The sequence below is a fragment of the Spermophilus citellus genome (assembly GCF_964194105.1).
Source record: "Spermophilus citellus genome assembly, chromosome: 13".
Taxonomy (NCBI): Eukaryota; Metazoa; Chordata; class Mammalia; order Rodentia; family Sciuridae; genus Spermophilus; species Spermophilus citellus.
In genome coordinates, this window is record NC_138193.1 from 97,531,452 (window position 1) to 97,559,103 (window position 27,652).

Here is a 27,652-nt window from a genome sequence, read left to right on the forward strand (position 1 = left end):
CCACATACCAACAAAGATGTTGTGTCCGCCCAAAACTAAAAAATAGATATTAAAAATTCTCTCTCTCTCTCTCTCTCTCACTCTCTCTTTAAAAAAAAAAAAAAAAAGAATCAACAGCAGCAAATGTGCACTATAAACATTAAAGGAAGACCTTCGGGCAAAAGAAACTTCCATACCAAATGGAAGTCTAAAACTACACAAAGAAATGAAGAAAACTGGAAGTAAACACAAAAAACTTCTTATTCAAATTTGAAAAAAATATAGTTGGCTATTCAAAGAAGAAATAATGACATGTATTGTGGGGCATATATCACATAAATACAACAACACAGCATAGGAAAGGAGGAATGAAAATATATGATTATGAGGATCTTATATATGAGGTTACTTAGGATTATTTGAAGGTAGACTGGTAAATCAAAGATATTTAATACAGACTCAAAAGCAATTACTACAATAATAAAACAAGTAAATATAGTTAATAAGCCAAAAAGAGAGAAAATGAATAAAAATATTTAATTACACACACACAAAAGCCAAAAGGTTAAGACAAAGAAAACAAGATGGGATATGCCATACTAATAAGCACGTTATATGTAAACAGACCAACCACTCCAATTAAAAATCACAGATGGCTGAGTTGAATAAAAAAGCAAGACCATGAGGCTGGGGCTGGGGCTCAGCTGTAGAGCGCTCACCTAGCACATGCAAGGCCCTGGGTTCAATCCTTAGCACCACATAAAAATAAATTAATAAAATAAAGGTATTGTGTCCAACTAAAAAAAAAAAGCAAGACCAACTATATAAGAAACTCACTTTAAATATAACAGTTTTACCCAATTCATGTTATTATTATTATTTTTTAAGGTAGTGAAGATCAGGAATAATTTTAATAACTGACTACAACAAGATAACAACAAGGACAAGAAGAAATCCTATTTAGTTCCTTTAATTTGCTGTAAGATATGGATCACTAAGTTACTGGTTTTGTCCTTACTAACCTCCTTAGGCTTACTATATAATTACTGGGAAATATGAAATTTAAATAATCAATCAAAAAGGAACTTTATACAAAAAATAATCAATGTTTACATATTTTTAAGAATTGCTATAAATTATGACTGCATGGTAGTAGTAGCCTCGTCACCACAATTTACTTCATGGTTGCTTACATGAATGAGAACTGTAAGCACCTGGAATTACTCTACTATAATCTTCTTAAATATCATTTTGAATTTAATCATTCTCTCCTAAAAATCTGCAGGAGGCTCCAGGACAAACTCCAAACACTTAGATGGCATACAATATCCCCAAGAATATTATCATATAAATTCTGTTCTAAATATAAATCTCTCTTTCACATTCATTGGGCTTTTCAACCTTTCTTCCAACCTAGGCTCTGCTGTAATAACCAATATTGAATGTTTCTTTTTCAATTCTCTCTCTCTCTCTCTCTCTTTTCTCTTCTCTTCTCTTTCGTGATAATAGGGATTAAACCCTGGGCCTTAGGCAAGCACCCTCCCATTGAACTACACCCCCAGCCCTCAGTTCTCTTTTTGTAGGCAACTTTTCCCCAGTGCTTTTCCTGACTAGGCCTTTTTCCTTTTCACCACTCAGCAGTCAACTGTACACACCTCTCATCTGATATTAATATGTATGGTCCTCTGGGGGTTCACCTCCTATACAACTGTTTGGTCTTATTACTCAACTTGACTATCAGTTTTGTTGTGTCTCCTAATATGTTAATATGTATAGTCTCCCAGAGGTATCTTTATACATAGTAAGCTGAATAAATGCTTGTTGAATTAAAGGTGGAAATGAAGAAAATGTATTCAGAATATAACAGCCAATACGTATGCTACTTTATAACACTAAAATTTCATGAAACTAAAGTCTTATTTATAAAGTCTATCAAAATTTCCATTGTATATCTTAAGGGCCAGTGATGATCAAGAGATGTCAAGAAAGAATAAAGAAGCAAGATTATTTCTGGTTACTGTCAACATACCCGATGGACAGTGAACTGTGGTGTACTGTGGTACCTGTGTGGCAAGTGTGCCAGCTGTGGCTCTTACCTGCTCAGGGCACACAGCGTTCATTCCTGGCATCTGCAACGAGCTCATCTGCATCTGGCCCATCATTGGGTTCATGTTCTGAACATTTGTGTTTCCACCTGCCATGGACACGGTGATGCTCATATTGTTGTACACTCCTGGCTGTGCAGGTGTAGGCTGGTTCTGGACAGCTTGATTGAACACACTGTTAACTCAAAAACAATCCAGATTACATCCACTGATCATGAACATGGGAATAATGTAACTAGATTCTGTTTTCATCAGAAAATTTATTAGACAAAACAATTCCAAAGAAAATATTTTATATTCTTAAGTTACATGTAAGACTGTATCTTATTAAAATATATCAGGTTTCAATCAAATTCAGATACATTTGAATTCTATTCAATGGGTTTAATAACTGAAAAGAGCTTGTTTTAAGTTGCAATTATTTCTTCAGGACTGACCAGATAACTTCATGTCTTTTCCATTAAACAAAATACAAGGCAATTATGTTTTCAGATGGTTTGTTTAACTGACTTCTTCTTCATGATCAAGTTCTGGACTGTTGTTATACTAAAGATCTTAAATGTGAAGACAGTTTTATCAGTAGGTAGAAAAAGCCCTATGTAAATTCAACTTGAAACTTTGTAACTGAACTCTGAAAATTCTCAGTGATACAAATACACACATCTAATGGAAAATAATATGATTTCTTTTATTCATAAGATCTATAAAACATCAAATATTTTATGATTATAAGTCAACTGTTAATTCTGGAGAATTTGACTCCAAAAGTGATTTCCCCTGTAATGGCTTCTTTATTCCTTATTAGCTCAAGTGGTAAGCAGGAATACTGACATTTACAGCTTCTAGTACATTAAGATAATCATACTGAAATTAAAAGACCAAGAACAGTATATTATTGTCTGAAGAAAAGTAGCAAATTCTTCCTCTAAATAATTATAAAACACAAATGCTCACAGAAAATTATATTCTTAGGAAATGCTCAATAATGCATGAGTGGATCATTAATGTCTGAACAACTATGCTTGTAGAACAGTGTTCCCACAACTATAGGTAAGAGAAAAACCTATTAGGGGCTGGGATTGTAGCTCAGTAGTAGAGCACTCACCTAGCATGTGCGAGGCACTGGGTTCAATCCTCAGCACCACATAAAAATAAATAAAATAAAGGTATAAAAAACCTATTAATTTATGCTTATTTTCTAATGAGAACATTTCTGCCTTAGATAATGCTCATTTGTCAACTGATACATAAATCATCACTGTGAAGGCACAAGGCTATGTAAGTCAATGCATGCAGAAGCTTCAAAAACAGTGATATCATATTCATTGAAAAAATGTTTAGGACTTAATTTCCTTTCAAATTTATATTTGGGCCAGGTGTGGTGGCACATGCCTGTAATCCCAGCAACTCTGGAGGCTGAGGCAGAAGGATCGCAAGTCCAAAGCCAGCCTTAGCAAGGCCCTAAGCAATTAGTGAGACTCTGTCTCAAAATTAAAAAAAAAAAAAAGACAGGGGTTGTGTGGTTTAGCATCTTTGGGTTCAATCCCTGGTTAACCCCCCTGCTACCCCCTCCCCCAGATTACACACACACACATGCTTATTTTTATTTTTGAGACTATAAATTAGCTTAAATTCATTCAAACTACTGTCAATAGTTCCATTTTAGTTTACTCCATCAAGGGAAGAAAAGAAGTCTGTGAGCATCCTGAATCGCTGTCCTAGGTCCTGGAAAGGTCATTTGTCAGCAAGAGCCATTTATCATATTCCTTGAGGTACCCTGCCCCATGTGGTAGAGATAATGAGTGGTCACTATTTCTATTAGTAAAATGGTAAGATTTACTGCCTATTTTGACTAATAATCTACACATGAATCAAATAAGCAAGTGTTAGTGTATGAAGAGCTAGTGGTGATTATTTTCTTTCCCAAATTATTTGGAAAAATTAAAGTTCATAGAAACTACTGAAAGACAACAAAAACTCTCATCCACATTTTAATATGAATCCAATAAGTAACTTGGGAGTAGGGAGTTTTGGCACTGATTTCTATAATAGATGTTATGTGAAGTGCTACCTGTTTTACAGGATGGAGATGCAGAAGTAAATGAAAGCAAAGACCTTGCTCTTAGATCCTTATATTTTAGTTGGATTACAAACAAATCAACTATCATAAACAGGTCTTAATTTTGATGAAGAAGCAAAGAATATAAAGGAGGGACCAAGGGTAGCAAATAGTATTGTTTCAGAAATGATTAGCTGGGCATGGTAGCATACAAAACCCTACCTCAAAAACCAAATCCAAAACCAAAAATCCAACCCCTCCCAAACAATACCACCCCCCCAAAACAAACCAACAAACCAAACTAGAAATGACGGCCAAGGAAGTATGATAAGGTGACATTTAATGTCTTTGTCTAATAAGGTGACATTTAAGGAGAAACTTGCAGTTAGAGCCAGCAAACCATGTAGCTACTAAAGGGAAAAACATTCTAGCCCAAGGACTAAAAAATGCAAAGTTACTGTGTTTGCAATGGACGTGGCACATCTAACCAACAGAAGAATACACAGAAGCCAGTGTAACTGAGTAAGTGTGAGAATAACAGATGAGGTCAGAGAAGTATCCAGGAACAAGATAATGCAGGGCATTACAGGCCCTCTTTTGTATTTTGAGTAAGTTGGGGGCCACTGGAGAGTTCTGAGTGAAGGTATGACATACTGCCTCATGATTTAAAAACACTACTCTGATTACCATGTAGAGATTAAGTTATGGTATAGCAAGGGTAGAGGCAGGACACAGGAGGCTTCTGCAATGGTCCAGAAAAAGGTGTTGGTGGCTTGCATTATAGTATGTTAAGTATTCCTCTTGTATATTACAGAGATGGTTCCATCCATATCTAATTTATACAGAGTCCTTACTGAGAGTTCCATAGTTTAAAAAGGGAAAGATGCTAAGAAGTGCTTATGATTTGGTTATTTGCTTGACGTGGGATATAAGAGAAAGATAAAATGTTTTCTTCTGAATGATTAGAAGAATGTAGTTATCATTTACTGAGATGGGGAAAAGTAGTAAAAGAGTGGGTTTTTAGGAGAATATCACCTTAGTGATATTTTATTTTTGATTTTGGTACTGGGATTGAACCAATGGCCTAGCATATGCTAGGCAAGTGCTTTGCCTCTGAACTAGATCCCCAGCACTCACTTTAGTTTTTGTCATGTTATGATTAAGATTTCTAAGTAGAGATGTCAATTAGGCAGCTGGATATACAGTATGTTGCTTAGGAGAGCTGTCTGGGTTAGACATTTAAATATGGTAAGTAATAAGCATATAGATAGATACTTAAGAGGGACAAAATTAAAGCAATCAAATAAGTGAGTGGATATGGGGAAGAGGTCTTAGAATGAACTCTGGAGATGACCTCCCAGCAAAGGATGGTCTCCAACAGAAGAGACTAAGGTAGGAGGACAGTTGCCTTTCTTAAGAGAGAAAGTCGCTCCAGAAACTATATGAACCAATGAAAAGAATTTCAAGATGCTAAATGCTTAAGTGTGTCAAATGCTATTGACAAGCATTGCACTTTGCATGGTAGAGGAGATTAACCACCTTGACAAGAACACTTTAGGTAGAATGGTATGGATGAAAGCCTGACTCCTGACAAGGAGTGGGAGGAGAGGACGTAGATAGGAATTTAACTATAAATGAGAGCAGTAAAATAGTGAATGAGGGGCTGGGGTTGTGGCTCAAGTGGAAGGGTACTCGCCTAGCATGTGTGAGGCACTGGGTTCGATCCTCAGCACAACATAAAAATAAAATAAAGAAACTGTATTCACCTAAAAGTAACTAACTAACTAACTAAATAAATATTTTTAACAAATACGTGAATGAGAGTCATCAGCAAAACTATATTTTTTTCCAAGCCTTTCCTTTATCTATCTATCTATCTATTTATTTATTTTTGTTGCTGGAGATGGGATTCAGGGCCTCATGCATGTTACACAAGCACTCTCCCACTGAGTTGCACCCTATCCCTCACCCTCCAAGCTGTATTTAAATGCTTAGGTGGAGGTATGGAGAAGGAGTTTAGTTGGATCTCAATTAAGGAGAGCTGCCAGGTATGAGAGCATCAGAGGAGAGCTGGGCAAGGGAGTTGAGTGTGCCTGTAAAGAGATAGAGTGATGGACATGGAATCAAAAGGGAGTGTAGGAAGTTGGGATTAGAATATATTCCTCTTGCATATTACGGAGATGGTTCCATCCATCTCTAATTTATACAGAGTCCTTACTGAGAGTTCCATAGTTCTCCGACAAAAAAATTTCCTGCTCACCTTTCAATGAACTTTAAGAGAATATGGTCTTATATTTTCAACTTTAACTGTCTTACTTATTATGTTGTCACATTAAATGGCTTCCCTGTCACTGGAACCAAGACACAACCAAATTAAAACCCTTATAAAACTCAAATGATGTGTGAAAAGTTCAGCAGCCAGGATTTGGAAAAAAAGACATTATATTAATGAGATAATTCTGAGCAAAATGGGTAAGATAAGGCCGCTGAAAATACAGATATTTAAAAAAGGGGTAAAGGGCTGGGGATGTGGCTCAAGCGGTAGCGCGCTCGCCTGGCATGCGTGCGGCCCGGGTTCGATTCTCAGCACCACATACCAACAAAAATGTTGTGTCCACCGAGAATTAAAAAATAAAAAAAATATCAAAAATTCTCTCTCTCTCCTCTCTCACTCTATCTTTAAAAAAAAAAAAAAAAAAAAAAAAAAGGGGTAAAGCAGAATGATCCAAGAAGCCTTAGAACCATTTTTTTTTGTTTTGTTTTATTTTGTTTTGAGTTGTAGATGGACACAATACCTTTGTTTTATTTATTTATGTGGTGCTGAGGATCAAACGCAGTACCCCACATATGTGAGGCACGTGCTCTACCACTGAGCCACATCCCCAGCCCACCTTAGAACCTTTTGCTATTGTCATAAAAATCTTTAAACACACTGAGAAGAGTAAGATTTGTGTGCCCACTACTCAGCTCTATGAATTCTAACATTATAATAGTCTTGGTTTACATCTGTAAGATTTAAGAATGTTCTTACTAAGGAAAACTTTAAAAATATTATCTATTTCTGTATCTGTCCCAAGGAAACTGTTACTGATGGGAGTTCATCACACTCTTCAGGGGTACAGGGAGGAGGAAGAAAATGTTGGAGACCACTAGACCATTTTTCTGTACTAAAAATACACAAATTTGCCCTAACAATGATTTAACATTTTAAATGTTAAAAATTCTTAATTTTCTTTACTGATAACATAAAATTCAATTTCTTCCATTATATGAATGATAGTAGCCAATAATCTTCTACTTAGACTGTAAAAAATAAAATCAGCCCATCATTGCTCTAATGTGCTACAGAGTATCAGGAATGTAAAATAAAATATAAAAATAATCCCTTACTTGTTGTTTCCTATTGCTCCTTGTTGCCAGGCCTTCATGTCTGGTGACTGGTACCCAGAAGCAGGTGGAGTTTGCTGGAGCAGGGAGCTCTGAGGGGGAGGGATTGGCATTGGCACCATGGAGCTCCCAGGACTTAGAGATGGAGCAAAGTTGGCCTCACCTTGGGGAACCATTCCTGAAAATTGATAAAAATTAATTTATGTGAACACACTATAGAGTTATTAAAACCATAAAAGAAAAAACCTAAAAGGATATGTCATAATGTATTTAGATATATCTTCTTCAACAGAGTAGGGAAAATTATTTTCTCAAAATAAAGCAGGAAGTCTTAAAAAAACAATCACACACGAAGAAGAATGCTTTCCATTCATTGAGACTGCATAGCACAACTATGTCTGATTTTTTTCTGTTCCGTTTTTGCTAACGAGAATTTTTAAGTATAAAAAACATGAACACAGATGATGGATTACTTACATAACAAAAGGAACTTAGAAAAAATTAGGTAAGAGAAACCCATGTGTGAAAATGAAAAATAGAACGTTTCATGGGACAATCCTGCTTTGTCTCTTTGTGGACTCTTCTTCCCCTCCCCCCTTTTAAAACTTTATTGAGACATAATTTATACAACATGAAATTCACCCATTGCAACTGCACAATTCAATGATTTTTAGCAATTGTATAGAGCTGTGAACTATCAACACAATCCAGGGGAGGCATTTTCATTATACCTCAAATTCCCTTGTACTTATTTGCAGGCAATCTATTTTTTCCTTTTTTTAAAGAGAGAGTGAGAGAGGAGAGAGAGAGAGAGAGAGAGAGAGAGAGAGAGAGAGAGAGAGAGAATTTTTAATATTTATTTTTTACTTCTCGGCAGACACAACATCTTTGTTTGTATGTGGTGCTGAGGATCGAACCCGGGCCGCACGCATGCCAGGCGAGCGCGCCACCGCTTGAGCCACATCCCCAGCCCCTCTATTTTTTCCTTTTAACCTAGGCAACCTGATCTGCTTCGTCTCTCCATTCAGATTTGCCTTTTTCTGAAAACTTCATATGAACATTATCATGTGTGGTCTTTTGTGTCTGGCTTCTTTTACTCAGCATAGTATTTTTGATATTCAACCATTTTATAGCTTTTTTTTCCCCTCCCTAGTAGTTCATTCCTTTTTTTTTTTTAATTTAGGAAAGTGCTTATTAACAGCCATTGATATAATTGTGTTGAAAATCAAATAAAAGAAAAGAGTTTAACATCTGGACTTCTTATTCTTTTCTAGTGATCTACATGTCTATCTATATTTGTGTGCCCACTAACATGTTTTCTTCATTGTTGTAACTTTAGGGTAATTTTGAAATTAGATAATTACTATACAACTCTGTTCATTTACAAAATTGTTTTGGTTACTCTAGGTCCTTTGTATTTGTATCTATATTGTAAAACAAGCTTGTAGATTTCTCCAAAAAGCATGCTGAAATTTTGATAGGAATTCTGTTGCATTATAGAAATGAACTGCCAATTTTTTGGTCTTTTTTCTGATTTCTTTTTTTTTATATTTATTTTTTAGTTGGACACAATAATTTTTTATTTTGTTTATTTTTATGTGGCACTGAGGATCGAACCTAGGGCCTCGAACATGCTAGGGAAGTGCTCTACTGCTGAGCCACAACCCCAGCCTTGATTTCATTTTAATATATCTTTATTTTACATATACTCAACAATTTTCATTATTATATATGTTCAAGTGCCCTGTAATTTTTAATCTGCTGTCCATCCATCTAGTACGTTTTTCACTCTGGTATTCTCTCCTACAAGTTTGATTTTTTTTTTTCCATCTTCCACACCTCTTCTTAACTTGGTTAAGCGTTCTTCTAGTTTCTTGAATATACAGAATAAATTTATAATTTTAATTGCCTTAAAGTCTACTAATTCTATCATCTGTGTAATTTCTGGCGTGGTGTTTGATTGACTAATTTTTCTCATCATTAAAGGTTGCATTTGCCTGCTTCTTTGCATACCTGGTAAGTTTTTAAAGTCAGATTTCAGACTGAATTTTATACCTTGTTAGGATCCGGATTTTAAAAAAAATTTTTGACTTGTCTGGGCTGTGGTTAGGTTACATCAAAAGAATAACTCTTTTGGGGTCTTGTGCCTAGTGAGACAAGAGCAGAGTTTAGATTAGGGCTCATTTTGCCCTCCTACCAAGGTAAACACCCGATACTCCATAAATTGTGTTTTAAAAATGGTAAGAAGAGGATGGTAAGAATGAGGATGGTAAGAAGGGAGCTGGCCCTGTGCAAACTCTGAAGACTATTCCCTTTAATCTTTTCAGGTGGTTTTCTCTGGTCTTGCTTTGTGTACATATATACATGCATGCATGCACGTTGACATTTCTCAGGTGAAACCCTGAGGGGGACCCTCTGCTTTCCCCCCTTCTTCTCTGTGTGTGCTCTGTCCTCTCTGATATTGTACCTTGTGATTTCCAGTGCTGGCTTTCTCAGCTTCTCAGCTCTACTGCCTGTACCTAGGGAAACCACCTAGCTTCTGTTGGATTCTTCCTCACTGCTACACAATCTGGACAATGTCCAGAACTGTTTTTTAATTTACTTTGATGTTTTGTTGGTTTCAAATGGGAGAATAAATCTGGTCCCTGTTACTACATTCTGGTCAAAGAAGAAGTCCTTATAAATGGATTTCTTTTTATGCTTTTGTTATGCTAGCACTCTGTATTCTCTTTCTCTTTTTCTTCCAACCAAATGCAGCTCACAATTAAATACTTTTAAGGCAAGAGTAAGCCATAAAGACAGAAAAAGAATGTCATAATTTGATTGCTGATAATTTAGCATAATTCCTTCAAATCTCCAGAAAATTATGCATAATTTATACCTGATCATTTCCCTTGTCATGATACCACAAGCCTGTTTCTATGTCCTTAATGTCTTTTTAAGAACAAGCATAAATGCTTGTACAAATTCTGTTGCTAATATGATGACTTTTCTCTTTTTTTGTTTGGTTAATCTAGCCAAAGATGTATTACTTTACTCATTTTTTATTGTTTTACAAGCTACAATTTTAATTTTTGTTGTGATTCACATAGATTTTTTATAGTTTCTTTTTTCCTTTCACTAAATGCTTAATTACTGTTTTGGATAAAGATGATATAAATACAGCAATGAATTTATATTTTCTTCCTGCTGCTCTCTCCATGTGTAATTTAATCTCTGGTAAATGATCATGACTTAGAATATAAGAAGAAATTTTTCTTTCATCTTTGACTCTCAAGGGTGAGGTTTTGGTTTTTGACATCATCTTCTATGCAGATTGCCTTTGCATTAATTCTGTTTGAAATTTTCTATTTTGGTTCTGGGCTTTTAAAAATTACTTGTTTTGTAGTTAATGTATTTTTAATCTTATTTATGATGAAATAATTTCTTTGAGAATAAATATGGATGTGTGGGGGAGAAAATACTTATCATATTCTGGATATTATTCTGTTGAATCAAAGTTAACCAAATAAATAAAAGATCCAAATATTATCAGGATGCTTTTTTTTTTTTTTTTTTTTTTTTTTAAGAGAGAGTGAGAGAGGAGAGAGAGAGAGAGAGAGGAGAATTTTTAATATTTATTTTTTAGTTCTCGGTGGACACAACATCTTTGTTTGTATGTGGTGCTGAGGATCGAACCCGGGCCGCACGCATACCAGGCGAGCGCGCTACCGCTTGAGCCACATCTCCAGCCCCTATCAGGATGCTTTTTGATATTTCCTTATTACATGACCTGTATTCTCATTGTTTTTGTGGTTAGTATTGGTCTTTTATTTTTTACTGTTTTCCATATTTTTATTGATGCAGTGTAGTTGTACATGTTGATGGAATTTGTTGATACATATTCATATATGCACAAAATATAACAACATAATTTGGCCAATATCACTCCCCAGTACTTCCCCCATTTCTCAATTTTATTTATTTATTTATTTTGGCACTGGGGATCAAACCCAGGGTCTTATGCATGCAAGGCAAGCACTCTATCAACTGAGCTATATCCCCAGCCCCCAATTTTATTGTTTTTTAAAGAGAAGTTTTAGGTTCAAAGCAAAATTGAGTGGAAGATACAGAGATTTCCCACGTATCCCCTCCCCCCTCACATGTATAGCTTCTCCCATAGGGATGTTTGTTAAAATTTATGAAAACTAGTGTATACTAATACCAATTATCATTCAGACCTTAGTTCATAAAAAGGTTCACTCTTGGTGTTGGACATTCTATGGGTTTGAATAAATGTGTAATGTCATGTATAAACCATTGCAGTATCATACAGAATAGTTCCACTGCCCTAAAAGTCCTCTATGAGATGATCTAGTTTTAGTAGAAAATAAATAGCCTGTGGATAATAAATTAGGGGGAGAGTTATAGTTCTGCTCCCAGTTCTCCTTCTACACTGAACTTTGGAGTCCTTGGACCAGGTAATCTAGTTCCTTCTACTTAAAAAATTCTACAATTCTATCTTTGTCTAGACTATGCTCTCTCTCCCCGCTGGACCATAAGTAGCACAGCAGCCAACTGATAACAGCAACTAGAATTAGAACTCATACTCCCATTCGTTCATTAAAAAAAAAAATATTTACTTTTTAGTTTTAGGTGGACACAATATCTTTATTTTACATTTATGTGCTGCTGAGGATTGAACCCAGTGCCTTGTGCATGCTAGGCAAGCGCTCTACTGCTGAGCCACAACCCCGGCCCCTCATTTTTTTTTTAATATTTATTTTTTAGTTTTATTTGGACACAATATCTTTAATTATTTATTTATCTTTATGTGGTACTGAGGATTGAACCCAGGGCTCGCCCGTGCTAGGCAAGCCCTCTACTGCTAAGCTACAACCCCTGTCCCTCCTTCATTTCTTTATGCATTAAGCATCTATTCATTGCCAAAGCACTGTGCTAAGCACTGGAGAAGCAAAGATTAAAAAGATCACACTTTGGTCATGGAAGGAACTTGCTATTTAAAAGAAAAGACAGCTAGAATAACATTTGATTATACAGGATGGCGAGTGTTTATGATTGGAAGTATCAGGGATGGACTTCCAGGACATATATCTGAAAGGAGAGAGGAACAGGAATGAGACAGGTAAGGGAAAGATATTTCAGATGGAGTACAGGAAGTACAAAGGCCCAGAAGTAAAAGAGAATATGGTATGTGCTTTTTCTTAGAACCTGAGAAATTTGTTATAGCTGGAACACTGAGATATGGAGTAAAGGAGAAATGGGGCTGATGAATCTAGCTTTGGACAATTTGGAGTGCTGGTGGAAAATGCAAGCATATCTGTCCAGTGGACAACTGTTCATATGAGCTGAGATCATAGAGAATGGAGTCATTAGCATGTAGAAGGCCCTGCAGGCCCAGGATCAATGATGAGGAGTATACAGAGTAGCAAGTTCACTGCAGTCCACAGAAGAGAGGTCTCTGGATGGGCTGCAAGGAAGCCATGAAGTGTAACAACGTTCATGCTTATTTCAAATATTATCCTTGTATAAAGCAATTTGTGTTTAATTCTGTGCTTGTATATTCATCATCATGGAAAGACAGTCTAGGAAAGTTCTGTTTTCAGAAATATAAGAAAACTTACTTTGCCATTACTCTTATCTATATGTCCCTTTGTTTAATTTGGGCCCATAGTAAGCTGAAAGATGCCAGATCTTTTTGTTTTACTGTCACCAGTTAGTATAGGGATCAGCAAACTTACTACTAAGTGCCAGATAGTAAATATTTTTGATTTTGTAGTGTATAATGTTTCTGTAACAACTACTCAAGTCTACTCTATGAAACCAGTCATAGATAAACTAGTATAAATGTGAGCATTGAAAACTAGCGAGCATGGCTATGTTCCAATGAAACTTTACAAAACTGCATGGGCTGATTAGGTTCATGAGCCAGAGTTTACCAAACACTGAAAAATGTTGGAACATATATTTTAGTATTCTAGGGTGGCAAATTAATTGTCAGTAAAAGCATAAAATTATAAAGGCCACAGAGCCCTTGCATCTAGATTACCTTAAGCTGATTTTTTAAAAAATACTTTTTTTGGAGAAAGTTTTTTTTTGAAAGTGTTAGAAATTTTCTAGAACTAGAACTTGAATTTGTACCAATTTAAAATCTGGTCTTACAGCCCTCTAATCAGACCATTGATCATGTTGGGGCAAATTTATAATTTAAAGTAAGAAGTTAAAAACACGGCATCTTTAAATGTTACTATTCTCTCCAGAAAAAAACTAAGTTTTTTCTAGTATTATTTTGAAGGAGTTTATGGAAGAATTGATAGCTTTGCCATTTCATTCCCTGCAAATGGATAAAACTATTACATTCTTTACTGTACCAACATCTCGGTTTTGTTTGTAATATGAATCTGACTTTGTCTAAGAAAAATTCCTATTTTGTGAAAAGTAATTTTTTGTCAATCAAAAAAGTTGGTCTGGGGCTGGGATTGTAGCTCAGTGGTAGAGTGCTTGCCTCACATGTGTAAGGCCCTGGGTTCAATCCTCAGCACCACATAAAAAAATAAACAAAATAAAAATAAAGATTAAAAAAAAAGTTGGTCTGGAAGAAAAATCTAGGTATCAGACACATACTGATTACGGGTGGTAACATGTTGCCCAGCAAGTCAAATGGCAGCTTTCTCATTGAAATTCACTTTTAAGCAGCTTTAAAATTTTCACTTCCCTTTTCATTTATATAATCTGGGTTTATTATCATTTTTTCAGGAACTGGTCATTAATTTTGCATAAAAGTTAGATTAAGCGTGGTGGATCAATTAAATGTGCATCACTACCAGTACCTATTAGGAGCTAAAAGTGATAGAAAAGAAATTGAAAAAAACATATCATCACCCAGGACAAAGAGAACAGAAGATAACACAAATATGAGATTTAAAAAAACAAAACTTGGCAAAACAATGTTCACTGACAGGAAGCTACAACCTAAGAAGCCAATGGTGATAACACCAATGAGAAGTCTAAGATACTCTATAGAGATCCATTATCCTTACATAAACTATCAAAAACAAAAATCACACAATAAAAAAACTATAGGCAAATTTTGTCAATTAGCTTTCATTGGAATCCATGAGAAAGTAAAAAAAAAAAATAAGAGGAAGTACTTTGTATACAAAATACTAAAAACTTTAGAGTCAGCCAATTCCTTACAAATCCTCTAATTTAATCATCTCAACTATCAAAGAGAGATAAGGCTCAAACCATTCAACCATTTAAGTGACAAGAATCTGAACCTCCTGTCACCATCTTTCCTCTGTAGCACAATGCCTCAATGTCAGTGAGTGGAAATGCATATGAAGCAAGACCTGCACCTATTGGAGTATTAATAGAGGTGTCTTACTTAGAAAAGCAATATACAGTTGTGCTCCTTGTACCTGATCCTGGATACTGGAAGACATTCTGCTGCATCTGAGGGTTGATTCCAGTGCCAAACTGTCCTCCCATGTTTCCTGCCATGCCTCTGTTCACCATGCTGTTGCGGGTGGCCAAGGCTGCATCAGGATTTGCTGCCAGTTGAGAAAATGGGCTGGTAGAAGCAGGTGGGGTTCCTGGATTTGTACCATAGTTTGGTGGGTAGGGGAATTGCTGTGGAGCACCCTGAGGAAGACGGGGGTTCCCCATTTGAACTGGCAGTCCAGATGAGGGAGGGAGGTTGTTCCCAAAGCTTTGTTGCCTCATGAGCATGGCCCTCTGCTGCTGTATAAGCTGCCTCTGTCGGTGCTGCTGACTATACAACTCCCGCTGACGTTGTGCCAACATTTGCGCATTCAGAGGTGGCTATAAAGGAGGAAAAAAATAACATCATTTAAAAACATTAGTTAGTATTTGAAGCAAAAATATTAAAAAATGCATAGAAATCAAGTAGGGAGAGAACACTAGATACCACTCAGAAGGCCATCCAATTCTTTTAAAGTTGAAAGTCTCAATGGCTCTGAGTTTATACATGAGCATCTTTAAAATAAATAAAATCTAGAAATGCTCATGTTTTGACTGAACAGAGTATAGAAGGCAATTAAGGCAACTGAGAAATGTGAGTGGGTTTTTATTAGGTTTCAGATCCCATTTATACAGTTTCATATCCGAAGCTTTTTATTACTAGTGCCATTCAGTACAGCAATGAGTTTTCTCCATAGTCATCTGGTATCCCCTAACAATGAATGACACTAACAAAATAACAACAAAACAAAACACAGAACCCTTTGGCTTTGGATCAAATATCAGTTGACTTATTAATTCACTCTAGAAGAAAACTACTACAAACATCATTAAAAGATGAGATGGACATCATTACCCTAAGTACATGTATGAAGACATGAATGGTGTGACTCTACACACCCTAAGTACATGTATGAAGACATGAATGGTGTGACTCTGGTGTACAACCAGAGATATGAAAAATTGTGCCCTATATGTGTAATATGAACTGTAATGCATTCTGCTGTCATATATAACAAATTAGAATATAAAAAGATGCTCACAGACCATTTTTTTATTTTTAAAAATATTTTTTAGTTGTTGATGTACCTTTATCTTTAATTTATTTATATGTGGTGCTGAGGATCGAACTCAGTGCTTCACACATGCCAGACAAGTGCTCTGCCACTGAGCCACTACCTCAGCCCCTCAAAGGCCATTTTAAAAACACGTTGACACTTCAATATTGCCTGGGCCAGAGAAGTACTACTAATTAGTAGTACATAAGTACTACTAATGTGGCTTCACCACATTACCTGAGGTGTAATTTGTTGCTGCATGCCTGATCTCATGTTGATGCCAACAGGAGCAGTTGCTGCAAACTGATTCAAGATAGCATGTCGGTTTTGGTGTAGCAACTAAGAAAAATGACATAAAGAGAATGACATATTTCCATGTACACATATAGAATAGCTTAATAGAATAACACAAATTTATTATTGATTACTAAAAAGTTTTAGTGTTGCAGGTTCAGTAACATTTTCCCATGTTTATTTGCCATAGGGTAGTAAATATTTACCCCAGAACACTAAATACGGCAAAGCACTTAAAAATAGACACACACGCAAATGTACATATTTATTGTACTTTTGAAGCATATTAATAGTTGTTTCAGTAAGTTCAATAATGGAGGAAAAGAAAAATTAGCCTTAGATGTTAAAATAAAAAAGCAAGTGCACAATAAGGGCACATTCTGCAAAGGTCTGAAAAACAAACTCCAAGTTGATGTATACTTGAGGAGAGTATTCTCACTTGGAGGAACTATGCCTGATGGGTACATATTTGGGGAAAATCCAACATGATACTATTAGTTTGAGAGAGTTATGTAAGAAACAAATGGTCTGAGAAAGTGGATTATTTATTTAACTAGAAGAAGTAATTACCAGCATTTCCCAAATTGGTGTTCTAAAGAACATTGTTCTGCAGGATATTAATAGATGTGCCAGGAAAATAGCATGCTGTGCTGTATGAAGTATTGGAAATGATGAGTTACACAAGGTGAAACAGATTTATTTACTGCAGCAATTTTACAAGCTTTTAATTGGCCAAAGCACATTGTGCATCTCCAAGAAGGGGATATACAATACAACTTATTTATCACAAACCGTTTTTTTTTTTTTTTTTTTGGACTTATATAACTACCAACATCTAAATCCCAGAACAATCTTCTATGGAACATTGGCTTGGAAGATCATTCCAGATCAGGCTAGGTTTTCAGGTTATAGTTATGTCTTAACTTTTTTGGGTAACAAAAAAAGTATTCTTTGAAGTGAGATTTCACTGTAAGCAACCTATAGCTTAAAAATTTCTTCCGCGATATGCCTGACAAGAATACAGGCATAGTGGTGCATGTCTGTAATCCCAGTGACTTGGGGGGATGAAGCAGGAGGATCACAAGTTAGAGGCTAGCCTCAGGAAATTAGTGAGGCCCCTCCCCCCGAAAGAAAGAAAGAAAGAAAGAAAGAAAGAAAGAAAGAAAGAAAGAAAGAAGAAAAAGGAAAAAGAAAAGGTCTGGGGATGTAGCTCAGTGTGGTAGAGGGCCCCTGGGTTAAATCCCTACTTAAGAAGAAGACAGAAGAAGAAAGAAGAAAGGAGGAGGTGGGGGAGGGAGAAGGGGAGAGCAGGTGAAGGAGAAAGAAAGGGGAAGAGGAGGATGAGAAGAAGGAGCAAAAGGAAGAGGAAGGAGTAGAAGAGACAATAAACCGGAGAGACAACAGTAATAATATTATTAGTATTAGACTCAAGTGATCTTCCTGCCAAGTAATTGGTACCACAGGCATATATGTATCTCTATACGGTTTTATGTTTATAGGTACTTAACAACTGATAGATTATATAAGATGTATTTTGTTACACTATATGTAAACTTAAAAGCCTATGAAAGGTTTATTAAAGAATCCAAAGAACTATGAACAGTGATTAAATTTCTCACTGCCAAATAGATCAACTTTTAATTCCGGTTTCATTTTTTTTTTCTGACTCTCAGTAAATCAGAAACCAAACCCATTTTGGGAAGAAAGTTCATATAATGTAAATATTAAAATTACCATTTTCAGGTATTGTAGAATAGTATAAAACATTCACATTCATTTAAAAAAATCAAGATGACAAAAAAAAGGTAAAAGGGACCTTTAAAACTTACACATTTCCTAAACTCAAAAGACCACTGATATGTTTAAATAAACCAATTAATTTTATAAAGATTTACTGAAACATTCTCTATATTCTGGATACTATATAAAGTTTGGAGGGTAACAAGGTAAGCAAATCCCCATCTTCTGGAACTCTCTGCTGAGTGGCAGAGATTAGCACACAATACTGTGATACATAGTGTGATACCTGCACACGTGAGGCTATCTATAGCAGCACAGAAGGAGCAACCCAAGACATCCTTTTCTGCAACACTAAAGGACAACTATCTAGCCTAGAAGTTTTCAACCAGGGATGATTCTGCCCCCTTCAGGGATAATTTCTGTCCCATTCAGACATTTGGCAAGGTCTGAAGACATTTTTGGTTGATCTCTAGTGGCAGAGGCCAGGGATGCTATTAAACAATCTTCAAGGACAGTCCCCACAAAACAATAATTATTCAGCCCAAGATGTTAAAAGTGCTGAGGTTGAAAACCCTGATCCAGCCATGGCACAAATTCTTGCCAAGACAAAATGTTTTTTAAAGTAGCATATATTCTACCTGGACACAGTGGCACATGCCTGTAGTCACAAGCTACAGGAGAAGCTGAAGCAAGAAGAACACCTTGTGTTCAGGAGTTCAGGACCAGCCTGGACAATACAGCAAGACCTCATTAAAAAAAAAAAAAGAAAGAAAAGAAAAGAAAAAGAAAAGGAAAGAAAGAAGAAGAAAAAGAGGGAGAGAAATAGCCTATTTGCTATTTGGTATTGGGGATTGGACCCAGGGCACTTTATCACTAAGCTACGTCCCCATCCCTTTTTTATTTTGCGGCAAGTCTTGCTAAGTTGCTGAGGTGAGGCTGGCCTCAAACTTGTTATCCTCACTTCAATCTCCTCAATTGCTGGGTTATAGGCAAGTGTCAATAAGTAGCTATTCTCTTAACAGGCAATTTTTTATTACACAAAGTTTGGAGGTGAAATCTGCTTCCCTGTATTTTCTGCCTTCGGTCCTACTTCTATTTTCTGGTCACTTCTATTTTCTTCTATTCTCTACAATATACAAAGGATTATCAGTGATGGTTTTTTTTTATGAGATCCATGCCTTTCTTCAGTACCCAACGCATCAGGACTAGACTTGTTTTAAGATGACTAAAAATACCATATTTTAAAAAATCTGTTTTAGTTGTTACTCCTTCTTTATATTATTCTTCTCTTGGTAGTAATGAAGACCATGTTCTTTGCTAGAGAATGATAAAACAAAACTGGAGCAGAAAAATATTTTTTTGTATGTGTGTCTGGGCCAGTATTGTGTTGTCTTCTGCAAGTAGCAAGTCTACCTATCTTTGCTGCTGTCGTTTTCCCAAAGTAGAACTTTAGAAGTCTTTAATTGGTATTAGGGACATATTTCTTGGTCTTTGCCCATTGGAGGTAGAGGCAGTACCTACACCTAAGGCTTATAAATGTGTATTACTTCTTAATCACTAGTTCCTTTCTTTCTTTCTTTTTTTTTTTTTTTTTGCTGTTTTTTAAAGTCTCAACAAATATAGCTCAACTGGTTTCCTAGGATGTCTTTCATTCCTCTCCCCTCAGTTAGGGATTATTCATAAGTGTACAATCACATTTAAAATTTTAGAACTTTTTTTTTAACCCTTGGGTACCATATTCTAGTTAATGAGATACACTTAGGGCCAAGAAACCAGTTATTTTTATATTATTTATTTATTTATTGTTTTTCAGTATTAGAGATTGACTCCTGGGGCTGCTAAACTCTTTTTAGCAGCTAAACTCTTTTTACTTTTTATTTTGAGACAGGGTCTTGCCAAGCTGTCAAGGCTGATTCTGAACTTGCAATCTTGTGATCCTCTTGCCTTAGCCTGAGTAGCTGGGATTGCAGGTGTGCACCTCTGTATGTGGTGTGTGTGTATACATATGTGCATATATATATTTTAGTTGTAGATGGACAAAATAGCTTTATTTTAATTAATTAATTAATTTATTTATTTATTATGTGTTGCTGAGGAATGAACCCAGTGCCTCATGCATATGAGGCAAATATTCCACACTGAGCTACAACCCCAGCCCCATATATATTTTTTAATTAAAATTTTTTTCAGGGGCTGGGTTGTGGCTCATGAGCATTTGCCTTGCACACGTGAGGCGCTGAGTTTGATCCTCAGCACCACATAAAATAAATAAATTAGTAAAACAATGGTACTATGTCCATGTTCAACTAAAGAAATTTTAAAAAAAATTTCCATATCCATTTTTAATATATATTTAGTTGTAGGTGGACACAGTACTTTTATTTTATTTTTACGTGGTGCTGAGGATCGAACCCAGTGCCTCACGCATGCCAGTCAAGCACTCTACCACTGAGCCCCAGCCCCAGCACTCCAATCTATTTTTAAATCAATCTCTTTAAAATCCACTAAAAAGAAACAAAGTATTTTAGATATGAGTAATCCCCCTTTTTTTTCTCTTTGCTTATCAATAGGCACTAATGCTAATGCTAAGTTTTTACCTAAGAGATGCTTACAGTCTCCTGTGTATAGGAAAAGGAAGGAGAGGCTATGACCAGCAAGTAAAGAGATGACATCAATCCAACAAGGTAAGTGTATTATGAACATCACATTATGAACCTGATATATTCTATATACTACTCTTTGATCAGTTATGTGGAGTTTCAAATATCTTCTCTAAGTCTGTGGTTTATCTTTTAACTTTGTTTATGGTGTCTTGACTTATAAATTTTAAATTTTATTGCAGCCATTAACCTTTTCTTGTATGTCTTTTTTTAAGAGGCCACAGAGATACTCTTATATTCCCATTCAGGTCATTAAAACACCTAGAGTTTATTTTTGTGTATCATACATGATAAAGACCTAATTTATCACATTTTTGCATTTATTACATAGGTACTCTCTTTCCACTAACTGCCACCTCCTCTGCCCCTAAGTGAGTCTTTTTATGTCTGGATATGCTTCTGGGCTCTCTATATGTTCTAATCATAGAACTTTCTATCCTTATGCCAGTTCCACATTGTTTTACTTCTCTTGCTTGATATCTGATAGAGAAAGTTTACCTTCACTCTTCTTCAAGATTGTATTGATGCTTCTAAAATAAATTTAGCACTTATTTGTGAAATTCCATGCTGAGATTTTATAGGAGATCCAATGAGTTTACTGATTAATTTTGGAATGACTGCCATCTTTATAATAGTTTTCCAATTCATAACTATCTTTTATTTGTATCTTAATTTTAAATTATGATTCATAATTTTCTAAGTTTTACACATTGTGACTATATTTTAAAATTATATTTTCTAATTGGTTGCAGCTAGTAAAAAATATTACCATTAATTTTCATTTCTTGTTCTTTTATCTAAACACTTTGCTGAATTTCTCTATTGTTCTAAGTTCCCTGTAGTTTCTCTTAGATTTTCTACATCAGCAGTCATTATTTGCATATAATTTTGAGAAAGTTTTTCTATCTATATTTCCAAATGACTACTTCCTTTTTATTTTGTCTACTCTGGTATGAGCCACTGAAAATATGGCAAGAGAAAGGGCAGATGGACCATCTAAGTTCATCACTTAAACCTATGACTATAACTATATAATAACTATAATTTATTGATTTTGTCAGGTACTATATAACTCCTGACAATAGCTGTTACTCTCCCTTTCTTCCCTGATGACAGAATAGGATTCTGTTTATTAGATGATCATCTACATCACATGATTCAAGCAAGGAAAAATCCATGAATACTCTTAAATCAGTTTTTCCCAGCAGCTGGTTAAGGGTATGTAATGTGATTCAATTCTGGTTTCACCAGGCATGTGAAGTCTTTTATTTATCCCTTTCCTTTTTTATGGGGGTGGGGGTGTGAAGTGGATTGGGAAAAGAGCCTTTTGAAAAAAAGAGATGCTTCTGAAAGCTATAGACAGGAAAGAAGAATCTGTTTACTCCTGTTAGATATAATTTTGATTGTATGTGATATTTTTAACCATCAGATGCCAAGGATTATAGAGCAAAAGGATAAAAAGAACTTGGGTCCCTGATAACATACCTGGAACTCCCTCTATTGTGAATTGTTTTAATATTTGAGTCAGAATATTTTCTTTATTGTTTCACTACTATGAATTGATCTTTTATCTTTATTTGTTGCTAAAAGCCTCTTAACTGAGATACTGACTCAGATAAGCCTTGATCAGACCTGTTTACAGTCAGCCTGTAAGAGGATACATATGTAAAAACCCCTAGTACCTGTAATATAAGTGGAGCTGAAAAGAGCAAGAAATTAAGGCCTAGAACCCAAAGAGGAGGCCCGAATGATGTGGTTTGTTAGGCAGCAGAGTTATTGTCTTATTTGGCAGTATTAAGTTGTTTTTGTATACTGACATTTCTAGGGAACTAAACAAAATGAGCTAAAAATTCTGTATTTCTTTACTCTCTTGGGCCACCAAGGCCACCAAACTTTGGACGATCCTCCAGGAGATTTAAAGGAAGCAAAGAGCAGCAGCAATCTCTTGGCATCCTTATCTCAGGTATGTCCTTTGGAAGCCAATCTGCTGATCAGCTACTTTACAAATGAATGGAAGCAAAACAATTTTTTCCCTCTTAACTGAATATAAATCATCATTTTATTCATTCATGAATCTGACCTCAATCTTTGGCCTGGCTTCCTTGCTGAACCTTAAAATTTAATCAGTATATACAGGACTTCAGCTGTAAAATGAGGAAATCAGCATACCTACACGTTCTTCTACCTTTTAACTTTAGCATTTAATCACAAGCTGCTTGCAGTATGATCTGACTTTTTCAGTAGGTATGTTTTCGAGTACCCTAAGGTTGCTTGTATCTTTTACTTTTTGTATTCCTCATGGTATCTAGCATGACCCTCCTAAATATATTTAGCAAAAAAATTAAGTATGGAGAAGGTATTTTATTATTGTGTTCTCTATCAGAAAAATGAATTGCGGGCTGGGGCTGTGGCTCAGTGGTAAAGTGCTTGTCTAGCATGTGTGAGGCACTGGGTTCGATCCTCAGCACCACGTAAAAATGAAATAGAGATATTGTGTGCCCACCTACAACTAAAAAAAATAATATATATTAAAAAAATAAATTGCAAGCTGTAACAAGAAGTGGTGTATCTTCAACTAATTCCTCAAATCATATTATGATTCCATCTCTTTCTCTTTTGTTTCTTCCCTTAATTCTTCTTTGAGCACCCAGCATTTTGAAAATTATTTCTTTGTTATTCTATCATTTAGGAATTTTCCCCGTCTTGTATCTCCCTTTCTCTTATTCTCTTCCACCATTTTCCTCTCTTTAGGTGGAGTGGGCACATTTACATTCTTTACTCCTTTTAATCCATATAACTACCTATGAGGTAAAGAAATTATTTATTAGACTGTTTTTATAGACAAGGAATCAGAGTCTTTAAAAGAGCAAACAATTTGATTAAAGCTAACCACTTAAGTTTAGAACAAGGGCTTGAAATCAGAGATGACTTTTTTTTTTGGTGTATGTGGTTTTTATTTCAAATATTTGTTAAATATTTATTCCTTTGGACATCATTATTATTCCTTGGGACAAGAGCAAAGATCACCCCTACCTAAATCTAGGAACTATGTGCAGAATTTTTTTGGGGGGGAGGGGGTGCAGTGTGGGTGGGTAGGAATGGGTACCAGGGATTGATCCCTGGAGGCACTTAACCACTGAGCTACATCTCCAGTCCTTTTTATTTTAAGATAGGGTCTCACTAAGTTTCTTAGGGTCTTGCTAATTTTCTGATGCTGGCCTTGAACTTCTGATCCTTCTATCTTGGCCTTCCAAGTCACTGGGATTACAGGTGAGTGTTGCCACACTCAGCTATGTACAGAACTTTACAGAACAGAGGCAACACTTTGGCAGAGGCTGAATGCTGAGCATAGAATGGAATTCAGCCAGGCAATCAAACTTCAGCTACCATCAAGGCACATCTTGTGGTGGTCACAAATTATAGGATGTTTTTAGAAGGTTTGGGTATAGCACAATCTTTTTTTTTTTTTTTTTTTTTTTTACAAATAATAATAGGTGACATTTATTAATGTTGAAGTATAAGCCCGGAGCTTTTCTAAGCTCTTTATTAACTCATTTAATTCTGACAACAATTTTATGAGATACTGAGTTAGAAAAAAAGGAAAAAAAAATCTCTGTTAAAATATAGAACGAACAACTCATAAATAATTCCTGAGCTGGACACAAAAGAGCCTGAGGGGAAAAAAAAAGAATCAAAATGTAAGGATGCACTAAAGACCCCAGAAATTATTTTATAACTTTCCAACTCCTTATAAGTTTTTTTTTGGAATGCACTGAAACAGAAAAAAGGCCTTGGTAGAAAGAGACCATCAATCTTGTAAATCTAGGGGCAAATGTTTGATTGGACCACAAACCTCTGACCACCCACTGACCACCTGAGATATTGATGTATGCTGAAACACATACCAGACCAGGTAGCCTAATGGAGGAACACAATCATGCTGAATATTTCCCAGCTGTGAGAGAAGCTCAGCCCTCTTTGGATCATACATATTCCATCTAAGTATGCACCCTAATAAATACTCATACATTGGCAGCATGTCTCACTTTTGAGATATAGCACGAGAATTTCATTTGTCTACTTGGCTAGACCCTTGGTTGAAGTGCCATTAAAGTTCCTGGTTAGCCAAAAACCAGCAGCAAAGAGACCCAAACTGAGGATAAAGTTCCTCTGGAAATCATTCCTATCAGTGGCAAAGTGGTAGAGTCCCCAGAACCAGTCTCCTACCTTGCCAAGGAATTGGGGGGCTTCGTTTGCTGAGCTGGCAATGCTCGTGGTGACTCCGCTGGAAGCTATTAATACCTGTGAGCTCTGCAGAGTCTTACAGGATGCCTAGAGCTAACTCTTATAACCATTATATCATAATGCCTCTCTGATATAATTTATTCCTTAATTCTCTTGCTTCCTAAATTAGGAAGGCTCCAGAGAATTTCTTTAAACACTTTTCTACAAACCCAAAGCAATACACCCAAGTGGTTAAAAAGAATAGAGAAGGACTGATAACAAGAAAGCAACAATTCGCAACCCCACTTCCCACAAATGCATTTTTTCCTGTGGTCCCTGATAATTATCCACATGTCTGCTGTGTATGCAATCTTAAATATTTATGCCACTATATATACTCGTTTTCTGACATGGGAGAAATTAACCATTACAATTTCCAGACTCCCAAACTTGTACCCTTTCTCCATTCTTCTTTTGTAATAATATCATTAGACATCCATCTCACCAATTTCAAATAACATAAACAAACCTTATTTTCAGTTCCAACAATTATAAGTAGAATCTCTGGTTGTTCTATTTTGTATATTAAGATGTTTCTCTTTATTAATTTAATAATTGCATGATGTCCAATCTAAATAATTTGTATCTCAGAAAACAAAAATTAGATTGCTTTTAAGTTGTAGGACTCAAAGTGCTTTGCTATGAGTCTGTCATTTTTAACCAAATAAAAGGGTCTTTCATCTTAGTAGACCAAGTTTGGTTCTTTGAGTCTTTCATGGAAGTCTGGGAATAGACTTCACACCTTTGTTGTAGCAATAGGGCTCTCTTATTACAAGAATATTTGGCACAAACCTTTGAAAAGTATAAACTGTTGTAGGAGAGCACTCACCTGCTGCTGTCCCTGTAACCGCTGTTGTAGTTGAAGTCTAAGTTGGTTAGGTGCAGCTGGAGGTCTGTTTAGAGTTTGCCTGGGCTGCATACCCATGCCAGGTGAAAAAGCACCTCTGGGAGGTGTTACTTGAACAGGCATAGTCCCCAGTGAAGGTTTCTGCCTGACCATGCCTTGGAATGGGCTAGGGAGATTGGCAGTAGGAGAAGGAGAAGAGTAAGGCTGTGAATAGAGGTTGGGTCTTTCTTCCATCATTAGAGGTGGTGTTGCTTGCTGTGGTGGAAATCTCTCTGATAATACATCTAATCCACCGCCCTGTCAAGAAAGAAGGCAGAACACTTGAACACTTTACAAATACATTTCTGCCAATAAATGACAGGTGTTGCTATATAATTTTGGATCTGTAAGCATGTTATCTCTAGAAAGTGTCATCATAATATATTCATTCTGAATTCCTGCTCTCTAAAAGTTTGTCACCTAAAGAAGTCATTTGTGAAAGTTGCTTTTGAAATGAAATAATGGATAAACTAAGATGCTTTAAATATCAGCAGAGATGAGAATATGATTAAAATAAAGGACCTATATCAATGAAGTGAAGTCACAAGTTTGAAAATCAGAACTTCAATGAAAAGTCTAAGAAGCAATGAACTTTACATTTAATAAGTTAACATAAAAATCAGAGTCTTTAAGTCAGAGTCTTTAAAGGGCAAACAATTTGATTAAAGCTAACCACCTAAGTTTAGAAGTGGGGCTTGAAATCTTTTATATATGTTCAGGCATTTTTCTCTCAAATAGAATCCAATCTTTTACCTTATTTGAAAAAAATCCATAGCTAAAAGTAACATAAGACCATAGAGTTTCAGCTTTCAAATGTTATAACTGTACTCACTGCAAGAAATGTAATTTAAATTGTGATCTGGTGTGTGTGTGTGGCAGAGAATGAAAAGAGAGACAGAGACAGACAGGGAGAGCATGTGTGTGTGTGTGTGTGTGTGTGTGTGTGTGTATTTCATGAAACATACCTTGCCCTTTTTATGGGCTTTGCATTCTGACACTGTATTTTACACTCATTTCCATTGAAAAAATGCTGGTCATAAGCTGGGCATGGCCACATACCATAAAATTTTTAATCCCAGCTTCTTGGGAATCTGAGGCAGGAGGATCACAAATTCAAGGCCAGCTGGGCAACTTAGTAAGACCTTGTATCAAAATAAAATTTAAAAAGGGCTGGGAATATAGGTCAGTGCTTGCCTTGCATAAGCAAGGCCCTCAGTTCAATTCCCAGTACCATTAAAGAAAAAATGCACTAAATTCATTTTATAACCTTACAACATGAAAAATGCTAAATAGGATGTTGAAATATCATGGAACATATGTAGGTTGAAGACCACAATTCCCAATAGCCAAATCATGGAACCAGCCTATGTGTTGATCAATAGGTGAATGGATAAAGAAAATGTGGCGCATTATATATATATATTCACATACATACATACACAAAACACAATGGAATTTTACTGATCCATAAAAAAGAACAAAACTGGGTTATTTACAGGAAAATAGCTGGGACTTAAAAGCATTATGTTAAGTGAAGGAAGCCAGACTCAGAAATATCAAGGGTCATATGTTTTCTCTCCTCTGTGCAAGCTAGAGAGACGCAAAGGAAAAAAAAAAAAAAAGAAAGAAGAGAGAAGAAAAGAAAAAAATGGGTTTGGGAAGGGGAAAGATCGCAAGAAAGGGGCCAATGGGCTGGGAGGGGAGGGAAAATGGAAGTA

At 35.8% G+C, this 27,652-nt stretch overlaps 1 protein-coding gene across 7 annotated transcripts in view; it reads right to left on the bottom strand.

The window, feature by feature from the left end:
• NCOA1 (nuclear receptor coactivator 1) overlaps positions 1–27,652 on the bottom strand; it is a 257,026-nt gene that overhangs the window by 9,750 nt on the left and 219,624 nt on the right. For all 7 annotated transcript variants that reach the window (XM_081265103.1, XM_081265100.1, XM_081265097.1 and 4 more), the window contains 5 exons: positions 25,878–26,192; positions 16,308–16,409; positions 14,952–15,354; positions 7,534–7,708; positions 2,076–2,259 (listed from right to left, as the gene is read on the bottom strand). In XM_081265103.1, coding sequence (XP_081121229.1) covers positions 2,076–2,259; positions 7,534–7,708; positions 14,952–15,354; positions 16,308–16,409; positions 25,878–26,192 — 1,179 coding nt within the window. The remainder of the gene's footprint in view (positions 1–2,075; positions 2,260–7,533; positions 7,709–14,951; positions 15,355–16,307; positions 16,410–25,877; positions 26,193–27,652) is intronic.